A 19,053-nucleotide genomic window follows, 5' to 3' on the forward strand; every position below is an offset into this window, starting at 1 on the left:
TATATTGATGCAAACTATAACTATGTTTATTATACTTCAAAATCAATTGCAACAATTCAAATATAATTAATTATTAACAATGATAATAGGATAATAATTTAGTAAAGGTGATAGAAATCCAATTGATATAACAGACTTCCCTCATGCAGTGCTATCTAAGCGAAGTTTAAGCCCATATAATTTTTACAAGCTGTTTAGATTAGTAATTTAATTAATATTTGAATAGTTTAATCTGGTTTGCTTAAAATTATTATAGAATTGTTTTGATCGGTAATAAGCCAAACACAATAGATGTTAACTTACTGCGAGCTTTCGTCGATGTTATTAACATCATTGTCAAGAAAAAATAGGATGAAAATAATATAAGAGCTGCCAATAAATGAAATCAACCAATCATTCAACAAATCGATCACTCAAGCCATCAATCAATCATTGGATGAATCAGTCAATACATTTTTGTTAGAGCCATGATAATTTCATAAAATTATATTGTGTTATTATGTAGTGTACTGTGTTGTTTAACTAAAAATCAATAAGTTTTGATACATTATATTCTTTGCAATTAAACACAATAAAATCAATAAAAATTAAATTGTGAACAAATTTAAACTAATTAAAATGGTTGATGAAATTTTAAAAGTTTACAATAAATATCTAAATATATTTGTTAAATGGGAATAAATTCAGGATTGGTTCATGTATATTAACTAAAAATCAGTAAGTCTTGATACATTATATTCTTTGCAAATAAACAAAATCAAATCAATAAAAATTAAATTTTGAAAAAAATTAAAAAGAATTAAAATGGTTGATGAAATTTTAAAAGTTTAAATAAATATCTCTAAATATTTGTTATAAAATGGGAATAAATTCAGGATTGGTTCCAACCCTGATTTGAACATTTTCTGTCTATTCCATATGCGTATCTGGTCCGTAGGTTTGGCTGCCCTCACTGTCTTCTGCATTCCTTACAACCACAGCTAATTGCAGAATAATATTCATGTTTATATGGAGTATTATCTGAACACATCAAAATCACATTCTTTTTTTCAAAGTCATTCACCTGACAGCACTTGCACTGATTCACAACTGTTGGCGATACTTGATCGTATTCATGTACATAGTGTGACGTGGAAGCACATCTGCCTTCACAGTAGTGTTGTGTAATGTTTACAGCACTGACACATCCATTTACTTGAAGTGGTTCTTCCTTTACCTTTGGCTGACAGGTTTCGTATACAGGAACTATAAAAGCAACATCATATTTTAATTTAAAACAGTAATTACACATTTTAGTCTTTATGTCCTTATAAATATTTACGATGGTATGGTGAACAGAGTAATTTCACTAATAATTATTTATTTGCATAAACTTTTAATTTGAAATGTAAATATGTAATTAGCATATTCACACAGGTACCAATGCCAATATATTTCATCTTGAATTTGAACCCCTAAATTCCTATCTGTACTTACTACATGTTCCACAGCATTTATCATCAGTATAATCAATACGTTCCTGTAAAACAAAGAATAAAATAAGAAATAATAGTGAAATATTTTATTGTTGTTTTTGTTGTTGTCATTTAAATTAAAACATGAATGTCAGAAGCATCTGGTCAGTAGAAATATGATGTTGAGTTTCTAAGCACTTAATACAACATCATCCTAAACTTAGTAATTAGCATAAGAAGTGGCATAGCTGCAGTATTGTATACTGTAGACAGAGAAGCAATAATCATTTTCCCTGCCAGAGCTTTGGTATCAGACAGGGAAGATTTAATTGATATAAGATTTTATAATAAACAAAATTGCAAAAAAAAGTTGGTCTGAAGCCGGGCACCCACTGCGCACGACGGTCGTCGACCGACATGATTCCATAAAGAACGCAACGCCACAACACGCACGCAACAGATCGTTTTTGATGACGATATATCCGTTTAGACTCCAATTGACAATCAGCAGATGGTGTTGCGTCGTCTAACGCCCACAGGGAGTAGTTGGGTTCGTCCCCCGACCGTCGTACAACGCTGGGAGTGCCTGGTTTTAGACAGGCTAAATGTTCCACACAACCAGGATTGGTAATGGTGAAGTTCAATATGAACTGGTATTTGTGAAAGCAATGATTCCTGCAGCAAAGCTCTGTCTAGACTATCAAACTGTTGATATGCCCATATATAGTCATGGTGCACCTATATATGGTCAAGATGTGATGTCATCATGACCATATTTAGTCATGATATGCCTATATATGGTCAAGATGTGATGTCATCATGACCATATTTAGGCATGTCACATGCTTTTGTCAAATAAAATTTGATAGTCTGGACACTAGGGCTTAAAACTTTGTGGATTTCTAGCGTAAAAGTCAGGGTTCATTTTTTAAACTGGCAACTTGTCTTCCTCCATGTTGATATTCTCTCCATCCAAGAGTATAAGTGGACACCTGGTAGGTTCTAGTGCCAGTGCATGATTAGTAGCAGCAAAATAATTGATTCCCCGCCCTTTGGATATTGTTGCTGACGTGGTCTCACAAAATATAAATGCATACAAACAAGCGTGTTTTTGGGACAAACCTAGACAAAATGTGTGTTTGTAAATAGAGAGCATTCCTGGAGCTGTTCTGATTGGATAGTTGTTATTAAGTCTAACACTTCTTCTTATCATGTCCACAGAAATCTTTGACTTTGCAGATGTGACCGTAGGGGCTGGCCCTAGAAAGGACACACTCTGGTGTAGTCTAGGCATGATGACAATGGTGATACAAGTATCATGCTGCATTTTTCTCCGTTAGCAGAAGTGGTCCATACCACCCGAGTTTTTGACAAAACTTGAGTAATACATCTTGCTGGTATGTTGAAGATCTTTGAGTTCTTAAATTTATTTATTGCCACTGAAGCCCATGAGATTATGTTTAGAAGCGAGCAATTGTATTTGGTTGCTTTGTTTACATTCCGGTGGATATAATGTCACAAGCCAGCCATTTTTGAGGACTCTCTTCTTAGAATCAATTAAGTTAAGTTTATGGAGCAATCTGACAGCTCACTCTCAACCATCTGACAGCTCACTATGGACGATTTCTGCTAACGGGAACATTTTCCTCATATACCTTGTGGTGGTGGTAAAATTGGCGTTTCCCAGGGCCTTGACGAGGACGCTTCTATCCATGACGCTTCAGAAGGTCCATTGAATGGTACTACAGTACCAGGTAGCTGAATGTATGTGTTTCATAGATGTTGAATCAAGTGACCCACCCCCAAGGTGGGGTAATCAGTGGCGGATCCAGGAATTATAAATAGTGGGGGGGCCCAAGGAGGGACTTTTACAGACAGACGGTCTAGACCTATGGCCGGCAACCTTCCAACCAATAGGACCAAAAAAAGAACTGCCATGGTTTCCCACGACACAAGACCTCCAGTCATCCCACCCCTTAGAAAATATACTGTCAATATCTAAATAATATTTTTTATCTTGTAACAATATTTCATTGTGAAGAATGGCACCTACTGTATAACCTAATAGCCACTTGACCTTGTTCGTCAGAAGTGAGAAGCCATATGCCACCTCAATCAATTCGCCATAGAAATAATATCGTGATGTACTGACATTGACATTAAAAATTGGTCCTAAATCCAAGCAATTGCTGTTACAGTATATGTTCCTCAGGTAAGTGTTTAGCCCTGCCCGAGTTACACATTCGATATAGACTCTGGTTTTTCTGCCAGCAAATTGCTGAGATTTATTTTAAGACATCAAATTCACCATTAAATTTGTATCAAGTGTATCAGTTCCTAAATCAGGTGACAACAACCACATATTTAACACAATTTAAAAAAAAAAAAAAAAAAAAAAAAAAAAAACTTTTTAAGTTATGGATCTATGTTTTCACAGGAATCCTTTGGTTTGGTTAATTGCAACACTTTAGTATTAACACCTTTTCTATTATTTTTTGAGATCCATATGTGACCTGATGAGTGACGACCCTCAAAAGTTAACCCACGACACAAACTTGGGTTGTGACCCATGGGTTGGCGGTCTAAACCCCATCAGGTAAGAAATTTTATGATTACGGAACCTCCAGATGGTCGGAAATGGCATTCTCTGGCCTAAATTTAATTGTAATTTTCCTTTTTTTCTATATTTTTTAAAATAATTTTTACAAATTTAGGAGACCAACTCGGGCTCGGGTCTCTGCCACTGGTAATATAAATGTGAAGGCCGTAGAGGCACATATTTCTATCAGCATAAAACTTATCAAACTGAAATAAATAATAAAATTGATAAACTTACACACTCCCCAGGCTTATACTTCTGACATTGCTTAGATACGCAGTATATTCCAAATTCACTACAAGTGCAGTTTGTGCAATTGTCTTTATCCCATTTCTCGTTTAACTACACAAAAACAACATTGCAGTAAGTTAGTGATTGATTTGTCATTTTGGGAAAATAGAAAAAACAAGAAAAAAACAAGTATTTATACAAATTTTGTACATTCTAGCACTACCATTAGAATTTATGTCTATTGTATCATGATTTATATATATATATATATCTGTTCTGGTTTAAGCCAACCACCACTCTAAATCATACTGCTTTAAACATACATACAAAAATTGTAAATAATAAAGCAGAGGACTCTGCAAACACAATTTCCTCAACCAGGGGCTTTCTGCTGTCTATGCAGACACTTGAACCAACTGTGCCATTAAGGCTTATGTTGGAGGCTCAAATGCGATTGGAGGCAATTGATTTCGCTCTCTACAGTATGCCAATACAACACTAATATTCGACAAATACTGTATATGTTAAACACATATAATAAATACAATACATCGTATTATTATATTTAGACAATACGGACTTTGAGAGCATTGTCCGAAACAGTTGTTAACACATTGAACTTATGGCACTAACGGACCGATTTACTTTAATTTTTGTATCTGGGTCCTCCTAGAATTTGGTGCTGATTGGTCATAGGTGCCACACCAGACAGAGCCAACTCAAGCAGATAATTTGACCAAGACATTTGGCTAGGCTATGCCAAATTGTGCGGATTGACCGCGGACTGACTCAAGTGGATCGTCTGTATCGACTGTGTGTCCAATTCTGGCCTGCGATCCGGACAGCGTGCAAACTTTCCCGAATGATGGGCTTGCCACACAAGGCCTATAATGCTAAGCCTCGTTTGGTGGATGGAGCGGATCAACTGCAGATCATTATTTTTTTAGTATGTAAAATGGCCCAACAGGGTGAAGATTTGTAATCGCCGATTATCTTGTTTCTATTCATTACTATTAGTATATTAGAATAGACAGTAGGTAACAATTTATTCATCCAAGTCATAAAAAGTTTTCAATTATTCTTTCAACATTCAGGTTAACAAGTCCATATATCTTACCTGGCGACGAATTCCATCTTTTTCCTCACAAACTGATAAACAATAAGAAAGGTAAGTTTTTGTTATTTATTTAAATTAGCAAGCATTTACATTAGTAATAGTCAGTTCCATACTATACTGTATTGTTAATGTTCCACTAGCCACCTTCATTTAGACAAAATAAAAGTTTGTAGTCAAACACATTTATTAGGAAACAAAAAATAGGAAGGGAAGTAAAAAAATATACATTGTGCTTGGACCTCATCATATCAGGGCCCAAGGAGTCAGAAAGAAAAATGACTCAAATACTACTTGCTGAGCAGTTGGCTAAAAGGTACTGTTTTCTGCATTGAATACCCAGTTCTAGATCGATCAGAGTTAAAGCGGAATAAGAAAAATGTGTCTATTATATGTTGGAGGTGCTTCATTATGGCTACTGCAGGTCCCCAGCTCAAAGGTAACCAGCCAAATTAAATATGCCATGAGCGTCCCCTTGGATGGATATAAGCGCACAACAAATGTACACTTTTTGAAATTATTATTAATCATCATTTCATTTATTTTGATACATAAAACAAGAATAAAATTATGTACTAACGTTACAAGCAAAGCAAAAAATTATGATCAGCGTGCCTTTTCTTTCCAAGCCCCCTTTACCTAGAATTTCTTGCTGCTATCAGTTCGTGATTCGACTGACTAATTTGCTTTCTTTTAAGAAAAAACTTTAAAAAATCAATTTATTACATGTTTTAGCTTGTTTTATTTGCTCACTTAGTGCCTTTGAGAAATTTTGAATTGGCACTATATTTGTTATTATTGTTACAAAAAAAGAAGTAGATTACTGGACAGAATAACCAAAGAGCTATACAAATCAATCAATTGCTTCATCAATAAAATATAAAAAGCAATTAGTAGAGCTCTGCATAGTACACTATAGGAAAATTATTATAAAGGTTAGATTTAATGCTTGAAAAAATTTCAAATTTTTGATTGCATTAAATCTAACCCAAGTATAATAATTTTCCATTTGTGTACAATGCATGCTCTACTAATTGCTTTATAAGTTAATCACCATCTTAATTTTAGTTTTTGATAACCAACTGTTGTAGCAGTCATCGCTTGCTATAATGATATGATCAGTATACGTGTGCGTATTTACTTAGCTGCGGGTATGCTGATTTTTGCTCCTGCAGTACGCATTTAATTAATTACACATCAGCACGAGTACAGTAGGATACGATGAATAACTATTTGAATTTGTATTGCGTTAGAAAGAACTTGTTTGTAATGCTATTTTGATAGACTTTCGTCAAAGAAATAAACATTTCAGCATTCGAGAGAGAATACAGTCACTGACCTTTTTGGTTGGTGCATGCAGACAGGTAAAATTGTGCGATGATTTCATAACTAGGGTAGGCTACGGCCTAGTAGTAGTATAAGGAGCCCTGGGCAGCCTCCTGCCTGGCCTACATCTAAATTTAGAATAGGTCTAGAATATTCCTATTAAATGTTCAGTTTATTGTGTTTATTAGGGTCCATTGATTCAATGAATTCCTTAATTGTTCACTTAATATTGAATTTGAAGTAACTTTCTTCGGGTTCTAATTAAGCTTGTTTTACGAAAGTAATTTTCAATTACAATTCAATTTTCATCGCGGTGTACGATGACTTCACTGTGACGAAAAAATGAGGATTTTTTTTGCACACGAACCTAAAACAAATCAAGCCAAACGTCCACTACTTGAAAATTTATTGGACGGTGGGGAACAGGCAAATAACATTGGGAGTTTCAGTGATGACGTCACGATTGACTTATAATGAATATTATTAGATACCATAATTAATAATGTAACGTACAATACATAATGAGAAAAAAAACAATAGAATAGTAAAGCTAAAAATGTAGTATTTTTTATGAGCTTGATTTACTATACACTTGATAAACAAGAACATGTGAGATAGGCACCACTAAAATATAATAAATGTATGTTCTTTTGCTTACCTGTACATGTTGATGTTGGTATGCACTGTCCTTCATCAGACAGTATCTCACCATCTGGACAGAAGCAGCCTTCAAGTAAGATTTCATTGCTGCGTAAGCTTACTTCGGTTTTATTCAGCCATTCATCGCAACCATACACATCACTGCCACGACACGTCCTGTACACTTTGTCATTATCACATGTAGCAGGGTCTAGAAGTAATTAAATAAATATTTAAGAAAATTCTGTACAAAATTGCTGCGATTATCGATAAAATATTAGAGTACGTTAGGGTAATACAAGTGCAAAAAAGTTGGAGTGGCAGGGCCACCGGGGGAGGGGGGTGTGGGAGTGTAAGGAGCAAGATCTAGGGGCCCATAGAAATTGCAGGTAGCATTTTTTCTATAATGGCATGGGTCCCTTAATAATGGGCCCCTTTAAATTGAAAAGGCCCTCCCCCCAAATAAAATCTCTCTCGCACTTCGCGCTCTAGCTGGGGGCCCACACCAACCCTTTCCCCTGCTACAGTTCCCCCTCTTGGCGGCCCTGGGGAGTGATAAAGCACAAAACCACAATGTGCCTTACAATTACACAAATCAGAAGCAATGAGTACGTGGGCATGGGCACAGTCACGTGCTGGACATTTCATTTATTTATTCGACCATAAACAATAAAAAGCACAATAACAACAAGAAACAACAAAACAATAGTCAGGGACAGCCAAAGCAAATAAATGACTGTACCTCAAAAGGGTCAGCTGCCCCTTAAACATGAAGTTCCATGAATATTGCACAAAATAGGAAAAGTTATAAAAATACAGGTATATTAAAAGCCCTAAACAATTAAAAGTATTAATTATTAATCTATAATTTAATACACATTTTGGTTTTGTGTTATACCACTCGGTCACTTCTATTTTTGTCATAGGGCTGTTCTTGAAAGAACAATGGCAATTAATATGTTTATCCAGGTAAATATTCACGAAATAAACAAAAAAATATAGGTTATGTCATTATGTAAATTTTAATAAAAGATCAGAAGCCAAATGAAATAATTTGAACATACCGGTAGGCGGATGTGAATATCACAAGTTCCCATTTTGTTCAAGATTCAAAATTCAATATTTTTATTGTAACAAGCTACTATCTGTTAGATAAAGTCGTATTATATTGTATTGAGATCCAATACCAGCTACAACGAAAATTACCACTGGTAACAATTAAAGTATAAGTGTTAGGCTCAGTAGATCAAATGTAATGGCAGCTTTTATTGTTAAGAGGTAAGGCAAGATTTATTTCATACCTTTTTACGACGATTACAAATAAAAATAACATTTTATTTTTGGCCAATTAGTGCACCCCCACCATGAAAAATGGAAATTTCAGAAAAAAAAACCAAAAGTTTTTCTTTATTTTTATCATGTGTGCTGCTCCCTTGAAATCTCCAAAAATAAGATATCTATATATTTATTCCTAATTATATAAATTTGAAGCATTTAACCATCTTATTTACATTCACTAATAAAATTTTATTTTTATTTTCTCTTCCATCTGGATGTTTTTGCCAAAACTATTTGCTGAACAAGAAAAAAAAAAATTTAATTTTTATTTTTTTACCACCCTCGATCCGCTGACGATCTTTTTAAAAAATCAGTGTGGTATAAAAAAATCTCGCCTTAAAGTTTCAAGCTGAGTTCATAAAAAATAATATAAAAAAATAAGTCATAAAGAATAATGTAAAAACAAAATACTGAGTTGAAACATACAATCATAATTTTTTGGTTTGTATAAAATCAATGAATATTTTGAAATAGGAAAAATATCGATGACGGTAAAATGATCATCATACAGTATTTGATTTATAGTAAATAAAAAAATCATCTATAAAACCATAATAATCACTTGGTACTTACAGCATTCATTATTTTTTCCACGCCAAACAATGCATTGATTGTGAGAGCTACACTCTGTAGCGTACTCAGTGAAAACCGTACAAGGGCCTCTGCCTTCACTTACATCACATTTGCATGCTTCATGGTAATTTTTAGGATTAACGAAATATTTGCAATCTGAAAATGGCCTATCATAAAGAATATCACAAATCGTTGTGTCTATTTCGGTCTCTTCTCTGCAAGTGGTTGTTGTGCAATTTTTACCAATTATCCAATCTTTTGGATCTGGAAGGTCAATGTTCTTTTCACGGCAATTACCTTAAAAACACAAAAATAATATATTTTAGATGAAATTATTATTAAAAACATATTGTTGCCATCAACAATACTTCTTTTCTGTATTTTCATTTACTGTACTGCTTTTAACATACATTAGGATGTTTCATTAGCATTTGTATAATACCGACACCCAATTCTCACACAGAAAAAATATAACAAGTTTTTACACACAACCATATATACACGTAAGATTATCATAGTAGGATTATCCTCATTGTGATTCAATTCTATTATATACCTTGATACCCTATGCAGATCTAAAATGTTAACAGGAGCCAAAGGATTATGATGACATACCAAGGCAACTCAAGAAAAGTACAATATGCACATCTCGTGACATCAACGGATATAACTCTGGTATTGACATTCTACGCGCTGCCCGCTCCTACATGCTGATCGTCATAAAAAGCATAGCAACCAAACCATAATTCACCCAGTGAATGTCAGTTGCCATGATAATCGCGAATCGTGCAGTGGTTACAAAGGCCTAATGATGTTTTGCATTAACGTTAGACTGAAATTATATTCGTTATTTCAACATTAACAAGAGACTCAATTCGCAGATAAAATTAATAAATTTTCTGTAACTACTTAAATGTTTGTTACGTGCACCTTAGTCCAACATTTTCAAAATGACAATTTAATATTATATAAGAACATGAATTTTTATAAAAATCGTATGTTTTCATTTGCTATAACTTTTCATTTTGTTAATCAATTTTCATGAATCAAATTGTAATTTACAGAAGCAATTAACAAGCTTGTGGTCAAAAGAAATCAGGTGTAACAGACAATGCGAAGTACCCAAAATTAATAAAATAGTAACTAACACCATAAAATGTATGGCACGCATAGACTAATAATTGATGGGTACTCGCAACTAGAATCGAATTGTCGATGGCACAGTTCACAGATCACAGGACAGTATGCACGCGCTATGTTCGCGAGTGAAGATGTGTGCCTTTCTGTTGAATTGTCTTGACTATAATACTTTAAAAAAAGTCTTTAAAAAAAAACAGTTGTACAAACAATAGTTTTCCTCCAGAGCCTGACTTGGTAGTTATTTAATTTGGTTTCATCATGATACAAATGAATGAAGCACCAACTTGTTACAAGTTTTGACCTCATACAAAATTTTCTTTTTTTTTGGTATGGCCAGTGCTTATCTTGGAAATTGGATTTTTTTTTTACTTTTTCTTCATTCTGCATTTAATTAACTGTTGTATTTTTCAAATTAATACTGATATTTTTTGTAGAGGCCCCTTTAAAAAGAGGGTCTTTTTTAACAGCATTGTTGTAAACAGATTGGATAAAATAAAAAAAAAAAAATTTGCAATGTTTGTACATGTGAATTGGGTAACAGATATTATTACAGTATTGTTATACATTATTAGTATGTGCTATCACATTTATTATTGTCATACCATATAATAAACAAACAGTTACTTATTTTATAATTGATTTTTCCAAATAGATGTTTTATACCTTTAAAATATGGTTGTTTGGCAAAGCACCTCAATAATAACAAATTTGGCAGATACCAGAATTAAATAATAATAGATGCCTGCATAAAATTAAGTTATTATAATTAATATAATACAGTCCATGCCAAAATGAGCGTACCACACATCCCCTCCGTTTTGTTATAATACCGGATCCCTGGTATAGAAAGGTCTACCATGTAAGTTTCAGAATTGAACCTAAGTTCAAGATTAATGGCATCAATAAACAAATCCATGATGTATGTTGCCTGGTTCTCTACTCGGAATCCATGTTTTTCAAAGCTTGGTGGTACTTTGACCCAGTCTCCATAGTCAACAGAAACCTGAAATTAAAATAGAAAAAAACAGGGCAAAAATCTCCACAATTTTCTGAATTTAATGGTGTATGTGTTCTTTGACATTAAATGAAGTGATTCTGTGTATTGTTCAGTCTTCACATTATAATTCAATGGATAATCCATGTTAAGCTGCAACAGACAACAATCGTCGTCAACCCATCTCTGATGTTCCCTATGAGAGCTTGAAAAAGTGAGCTAAGCCGGTCACTCTCTGCAGGGTACCACGGTCGTATGATGTATCCAAATCTGCTCCATTTGAGTGCTTGACAACGCGATGTCATTTGCTGATTGTCGGTGGAAGTCTGAACGGATAGTTGTTAAAAACGATCCGTTGCATGTGCGTTATGGCGTTCTATGTGGAATTACGTTGGCTGGCGATCGTTGGGCACAGAGAGTGCCCGGCTTAATTCTGTTACTTGTCGGTGGCAGTGCAAGCAGATGCCATTAAAAATGATTTTGTGCTTGCACCTCAATATGCGAAATTCTATATTAATCGAGTGGAATTGAATAGTGCTTAAGATGCTTTTCTTCAAATCCAAAGGTCTGGGTTCAATTCCTGTAACAGAAGGGACTTTTCCTCACAATCAAAACCAACTCTACTTTCTAAGTCTCATAAAGACACTCGGCTTATAAAGCATCATTCCATCCTGTGAGTGGCGAGTGTACTTGTTGTTGGATGTGAAGGGTAAAAAATATATGTGGAATAGCATCAGCTATAGTGATTATCAGTGCTGGGTGGCTTTAGGTGACACAAATCTTAACTTACCATCTGATCGGTCAGTAATATACTATGTTTCTGATAGACAACTTCAATCTGAAAGAAGCATGTTGTACTTCGTACCGAATCGCAAACGTCATTTGTGACAAAAACCTCATATTCAGATGACTTTTCTTGAGACAGCACATATGTACAATTTCCTAGGCTTTCAAAATATTTGGCATCAAACATAGTAAAGTGTCTTTTTCCATATACTTTACAGTTACCTGAAATGAAAAAGTAAATTATTTGGGTTAAGAGAGAGTTCACATCAAATTACCTGAAATTTCAAGTGGTATTCACCAATTAGAAATAATTTACTTACAATCACCGCATTGGTTAATATCTTTGCACTCGTTGCCAACTCTAACTTTATCCTTTGGGCAAAAGCAGCCAGTGGCTGTTTCCAATTCACAGTTCAATACAGGCTTGTAATAGTTATCACAAGTCCATTCACAAGCTCCACAGTCCTGATAGATTTCACAATTGGGGCAGCTTTTAGCTGAAAATAAGCATATGGATATAGAGATATATAATATTGCTACATAAATAAATAAAGACTCCTTGTAAAGCTTGGTTTCTACACAATCGCTACACTGTCGCTACAAAGTATAGCTGCCCCAACGCAATCGGGAAGGCACTCCGAATCCTCTGCAACAAAATCGGCTAAGTAGAACCAGGTTCAATCTTCCTGACTTGTTGACAACAAATGGTAACCATTGGCCAATCATTGGCCAATGTTAGATGATGTCATCAGCTTTTCTTCAAGAAGATGAATGATTACGAACATGAAATTTGGCAATACGACGATAATGAAGAAAATGGCCAGCTTTGATCAACATTTGCTCTCAGTGGCGTAGCTAGAGGGTTTGGCAGGTAAGAGTAGAAAATTGTGCCCCCCCTACCAATGATAATTATAAAATTGTGAAATAAATTGATATTGGCTGTATGGGCTTCAAGCATATCCATACCGTATGTCCGTACCATGCACCGTAAAAATAAGCAAACTGTCTAAATTGCATTATTTAATCCTGAATAATTATTATTATACTCTCACTGATATTAGGTTCTTTCTTACTGTTGAATCTGCATTACGATGTTCGCAAATTTTTATACAACTTTACCATTATCTTAAGTTGTACGGCTGTTGTATTTATCTCATACAACTTAGCATTCTTATTCTCTAAATTTATCTTATAGTAGAGTCTTGTAAGTTACTGAATTTGTAACAATGTTTAAACTCACAACTGCATTTTGCATGCTTTCGCATCAGCAAATAAGTTAATAATATGATCAAAGTTAGTGTTGTCTGCTTCATCGCGCTTAATACTAAGGAGTTCCAAAGCAGATGGTCTCGCTTGTTCATCATGGCTATGAGATATGAAAGGATGAGATTTAGCTCACAACTAGCGAGTGCAGAAGCTAATGTCAATGAATTGAATTGCTACGTTCTGATCACTTTACTGTACGATAAACTCCCATGCTAAAATGGAATCGATATCAAGAGTCACTGACAACTGTAAACGACTGTATGGAAACTGAGCTTATACAATGCCGTAAAACCTTGAATTGAAGCCCTGGGCTTCTTTTTTTTTTTTTTTGCAAACTTTGGATGGGCATTTTTTTCGAGGTTACTTTTGCAAAGTAAAGAGGGGCTTCTTTTTAAAATGAATGCTGTAAATTTAGGGAATTTGTACAATTAAACAATAAATAAGGCCACTGTAACATCAATCTCTATCATGGAGTATTTTTACTGGCATGGGCGTCGATCGCTTGGGGACAGTTGGGATACGTCCCCCACACTTTCAAAAGTAAATCACCTGTTATGTTTGGGAAATTAAAATGCTAACTAATGTTGTGTGTGTTTCCTATCTCCTTAGTCCTGTTTGGTCTTAAGTTACTGTAGCATTTTCACTCATAATAGCGTAGTCGCATATACTACTTACACAAAAGTAAAATTCAAAAAGGAGAAAAGGAAAAGATTGTTTTTAAAAGTACTGTATGCAAAGATAGGATTGGAGTGACTTTTTTAAGTTTATCCATGAAGGAACATGGTTTATTATTTGTTTTTCATGGTTCGAATACGTCACAAACTAATCAGTAGATAATAAATCCTTAATATTTTTATGAATGTTAGTTTGCATGAAATATGTAAGTGGGCATGATTATGATTACCAGGATAAATTGAAAAAATAATTTATGATGAGTATTTCAGTGGCAGATTCAAGGGGAGAAAAAATGTAAACTATTGGAGTAGAACATTAATATAAAGTGTTAACAAATGATGTTGCTTCCATTAGATTTGTTTACAGCCATTTAGGGAGGCCTTTAATTTGAGAAAAAAATTCCAAATGAGGCTCTAGAGGGGAGTGTTTATTCAAAGCAGGGTGTTTTTTCAAATAAATATGGTCATTGAATGCAAAGACAGCTTTAGTTTGATTGCTAAATTTGAAAAAGATTGAGGAAGATACTCACGGCAAAAGTTGGGAGCACGCCATTCTTTGCAATTAGGAACGTGGCATTCGTTCATATATTCATCAAAGATCTCACATGAACACTGATCTGCCAAATTGTCCAAGTTCGTTCCAGGATCTTGATTTGTAACACAAGAACAAACTTTGTCCCTGCAAATCTTTAAATACTTGTCTATATCCACATAGTCAGAGCATTCATGAAAGCGGGAATCACTAAAAATTATCAATTTTAAAAAATGTTTGTAATGACATAACATCAATTTATTCAATTGCTTAATAATAATAATGTATGCTGGAATACCATGCCATCTCTTACTATCATTCACTAATTTTATACATTATTATAAAAACAAAGAAATGAGAAAACAATGTATGCAAGGGATAATGCAAACCACATACTGTATATCACTGACCCCGCAGAGAGACACAAGGGCAAGAATAAACATAACATAAAAACAGAAGTGTTTGACGACAAACTGCATTGAGCAAGGACTTGGTTAAAAATCATGTTCCTAAATTCAATTAATTCTTATTATAAGTCAATCGTGACATCATCACTGCAATTCCCAATGTTATTTTCCTATCCCCCACAGTCTAATAATTTTTCAATTAGTGGACACTTGGCTTGATTTTTTTAGGTTTGTGTGCAAAAAAAAAAATTCCTCATTTTTTCGTTACCGCGAAGTTATCGTGCACCTTGATAAAAATTGAATTGTAATTGAAAAAAGCATTACAAACAAGTTCTTCTATCAATAGTTATTCATCATCTCTGTACAGCTGCTGTACTGCTGATGTGTGTAACGTCGCTAACTCTGTGAATTAACAAGTAGTTCTACTGCAAGAGCACAACAGCATACGCACAGCTAAATGTAAATACGCATACAGAACTTTTCATTAAAGAGCTATTCTTGATACAAATATAACATCGTGTTCCTATACTTTCAAACACTGTTATTAATTATTGTATCTATTTGCAAAACTGATTGAATCTGATTGATATCTTTATCCTCAAAATTTACTCTAGATTTTAATTTTTTTATTGGTAGGACAGGATAGTCAGATGCCATTTCCATTCGTGATCCTGTGAGTTTGGTTCCGGCGAGCTCTCAGTTTACGGGAGCATCAAAGCTCCTGCGTTTTATTTGGTACTCTATTTTTGGTTACTGTTAGGATAATTTATGGTTTTATTCCATTTCTTGTGTTAATTTTGTGTAAAGAAGCACTTAACCTATTAACTCCCACCAACTAGACATTATATTATGGCAACATTGTATAACTATTGTGTATCATATTACAATGTAGAAGTTACACATAATATAGTAGACTTGCCACAAGTCTCTTATTTTTCTTATTCTGGACAGCACCACAGAATGAGAAAGTTAATTTAGAGACGGAATAATAAAAAAAAAAAATAAAAATTGAGTACTGTATGCGACGCCAATTAAATTAGGTATGGCGCGCAATAAGTGCAATAAAGAGTGAGTAACCCAAAATTAGGGCCTGGAACTCAGGCTAATAATATAGGTGAAAAAACATCCATAGACCTTAAAAGTACAGCAGTTGACAAAATAGATTGATATAAAAAAATTTATGTAAAAACAGTTTGATAAATATATTTACTTACGTTATCAATCTGCGACATTTTTCCAGATAAACATCTGAGCAATTGCAATGTTCACAGTTTGTACAATTATAATCACTGTCCTTTAAACTACTAGATCCTGCCAGCACTGACATAGCATATGATGTTATTAAGTCATCACTACTGTTATTGTTAGGGATCCCACACCGTCCATAGTATGTGTTTCCACTACCGTTTACAGTAACCTTGAGATTGAGCGTTCCATTTTGCCTCCACTTCAGAGTTAGTCCAAATGCATCTATAAATATCAATGAATCTCCTGCCTGTAAAAATAGAAAGAAATATCTCTTATCATTGTGATTAAGGACATTGGTCATCAAAGTCTTTAATTAAATGCTTATTCCATTGTTCGTATGCATGAAAATAAAATTATTATATACACATGAGCATAACATGCTGATTTTACGTCCTGTGCCCACAATTTACCTGTAACACCGCATTCCATGAAAACACACTGTCCATGATTGGTATTGTAAAATTATGTTAGGTTATTTTGTAAACAAGTGTAGCAATTCCAAAAAAAAAAAATGTACATGCATTTCATATTGCTATGATGATTGGTTTGTTAGTTTAATGTTAAATGATAATTTCTAAATCATTGATTTTCCTTTTGCAATTTTTGAGAAATACAGGTTTTACAAGGCCAACAGGTTTCTGAGCCGACAAACCAATATGATGAATTCTTGAGGATTGTAACATAATGAGTTGAGGTAACAGAACCAAAGTTGAAGAAGGTTTGTTAAACCCACAAATGTGAAAAAGCCCACAAATACAACAACATACCGCCTTGGGTCGCAAAGAAATTTTTATGGGTCCATTTGACATAAAAGGAGAGTCCATTTTTTTTTTAACGTCTAGGAGGGGTTAGAGGTCATTTGAGGTCCAATATTGATTTTGATAGTAGGTCTAATTCATTATGTTCATTATGCATGCTGCAAAAATAGTTTATTATTTAAATGTGATGGAGAAGCTTACCAGATGTGACAGTTTTCAGGTTATTTCAGGTCAAAGGTTATTATAAAGTAAAATGCTGGAAAACATGATATAATGTAATGGTACATGTAGTTATAAAAATGTCTCTGTCATTTATAGCATTGAATAAGCTCTAAATTTCAAAACAGTCGTCATATTTTTTTTGCAATAATCATAGTTACAGAAGAAATAACAAACAAATGTGTTTATGTTTTGAGAACTTGATGAAAGTGAATTCAGAAATTATATCTCCAACACATATAACATGCAAGTTAGCTTAATTACACAAATTAGTTGGGAAAATATTATATAGGGCATCTGTATCTTGACAACCAATGGTTGTAAGTTAATTTTCATTAAAAATATTCATTAGGCCTACATGCATGTTTCTTTTTCCTCGAATGAGATATATTTTCTGAAAATGACATAATCTTTGACACATAATATACTAAACTTTGACCTTTAAGCCCTCCCAGACGTTTACAAAATGACTCTTCCACTGTTTTTGTTGTTCGCCTTAAAAATCAAACGCTCAAAATGACATGCTTCAGTCTCAAAATGTGAGGTTTGGCCATTTTTGGGTCTTATCTCCTACATTCGAAGTTAAAAGAAAATTATTACATTTGTGGGCGAAGAGGTCATGTTTTGTTGTTACACTTGTGGGCGTTATCGCATTTGTGGGCCATGATCATTATTACGTTTGTGGGTGCTTTTTGTTACATTTGTGGGTGCTGGTTGTTATATTTGTGTGAATTACATTTGTGGGTGGTGTGTTGTTACATTTGTGGGCGTTACATTTGTGGGCGTTTTCACATTCGTGGGTTCAACAAGGTTGCATCATATCAGCCATAGTCAACTCATTGGCCTTTCACTGACTTTAACTGACCTATATAATATTACTAACCTTTTTGATTTCAACTCCCATGTCAGTCTTCAGTCTTCTGCTCACAGTTTCTAGTTCACAGATGCTAACATCTATTGTTTCCCATTCACTCATGTCCTCATCTGTTGTATTCAGTGTGAACACTGATTCCGTGTTTCGAGTAACAATAAATTTATACCACAATTCATTTCTCCATACGTTGAAAATCAGATCAAGGTCACAATGGTCACAGCATTTACCTGAGTACAGACTTGCTTGGCGAACTAGTTTAACAAAGACACAGATCATTACATCCGAGCCAAGGCGCCGACTAAGGTCAGGGTCTCGGAATAAAAAATGCTTGGTAGGGTTCACATTGAGAGTTTTGATGGCTTAGTGGCCCAAATTGTGCTTTCAGATCTCAATGTTAGGGATTGGCAAACAAAATAATATTATTTGTATAAGAAAATTTTTTTTTTTTTTCCTGAATACCTAATTTTCACGCAGATGACAAGGGTTCAGGGCTGAGGGGAAGGTAAAAGTCTCCTGATACCACCACCACTGACTCAGCATCACATAATCAAGCACTGAAAAGAAGTGGTCGTATGACAGCTGTACGACACAATGTGTTCCTCGCTTAAGAAAACGTTTCTCTTAAGATATTCAGGTGCGGATCCAGAGATATCTGAAAGGGGGTGCGAAAGGGGGCCGAAAGTGGGGCAGATTGAGAATTTTTTTATACTTTTTTTTTTTTATACTTTTCAAAATTGGGGGCTGGGTCAGCCCTTCTAATATTTCAAGATACAATTTAATAATTGATAAATCACAATATTTACTGGCACGTTTGAAAATTGTTGTGCAATAGAAATGATAATAATCATTTGAGATGTATATAATTCCTAATGTCTGCAATT

At 34.2% G+C, this 19,053-nt stretch overlaps 1 protein-coding gene across 1 annotated transcript in view; it reads right to left on the reverse strand.

The window, feature by feature from the left end:
- LOC117114690 (mucin-5AC-like) overlaps positions 1 to 19,053 on the reverse strand; it is a 31,302-nt gene continuing 12,249 nt past the window's right edge. The window contains exons 14-25 of the mRNA XM_033258381.1: positions 18,182 to 18,423; positions 16,288 to 16,568; positions 14,665 to 14,876; positions 12,515 to 12,691; positions 12,199 to 12,416; positions 11,216 to 11,417; positions 9,275 to 9,571; positions 7,383 to 7,574; positions 5,402 to 5,433; positions 4,291 to 4,395; positions 1,477 to 1,519; positions 1 to 1,245 (exon numbers count right to left, since the gene is read on the reverse strand). Coding sequence (XP_033114272.1) covers positions 950 to 1,245; positions 1,477 to 1,519; positions 4,291 to 4,395; positions 5,402 to 5,433; positions 7,383 to 7,574; positions 9,275 to 9,571; positions 11,216 to 11,417; positions 12,199 to 12,416; positions 12,515 to 12,691; positions 14,665 to 14,876; positions 16,288 to 16,568; positions 18,182 to 18,423 — 2,297 coding nt within the window. The 3' untranslated portion in view covers positions 1 to 949. The remainder of the gene's footprint in view (positions 1,246 to 1,476; positions 1,520 to 4,290; positions 4,396 to 5,401; positions 5,434 to 7,382; positions 7,575 to 9,274; positions 9,572 to 11,215; positions 11,418 to 12,198; positions 12,417 to 12,514; positions 12,692 to 14,664; positions 14,877 to 16,287; positions 16,569 to 18,181; positions 18,424 to 19,053) is intronic.

Source organism: Anneissia japonica, unplaced genomic scaffold, assembly GCF_011630105.1.
Source record: "Anneissia japonica isolate Jap-2015-1 unplaced genomic scaffold, ASM1163010v1 scaffold199_len4679917_cov187, whole genome shotgun sequence".
NCBI classification, from domain to species: domain Eukaryota; kingdom Metazoa; phylum Echinodermata; class Crinoidea; order Comatulida; family Comatulidae; genus Anneissia; species Anneissia japonica.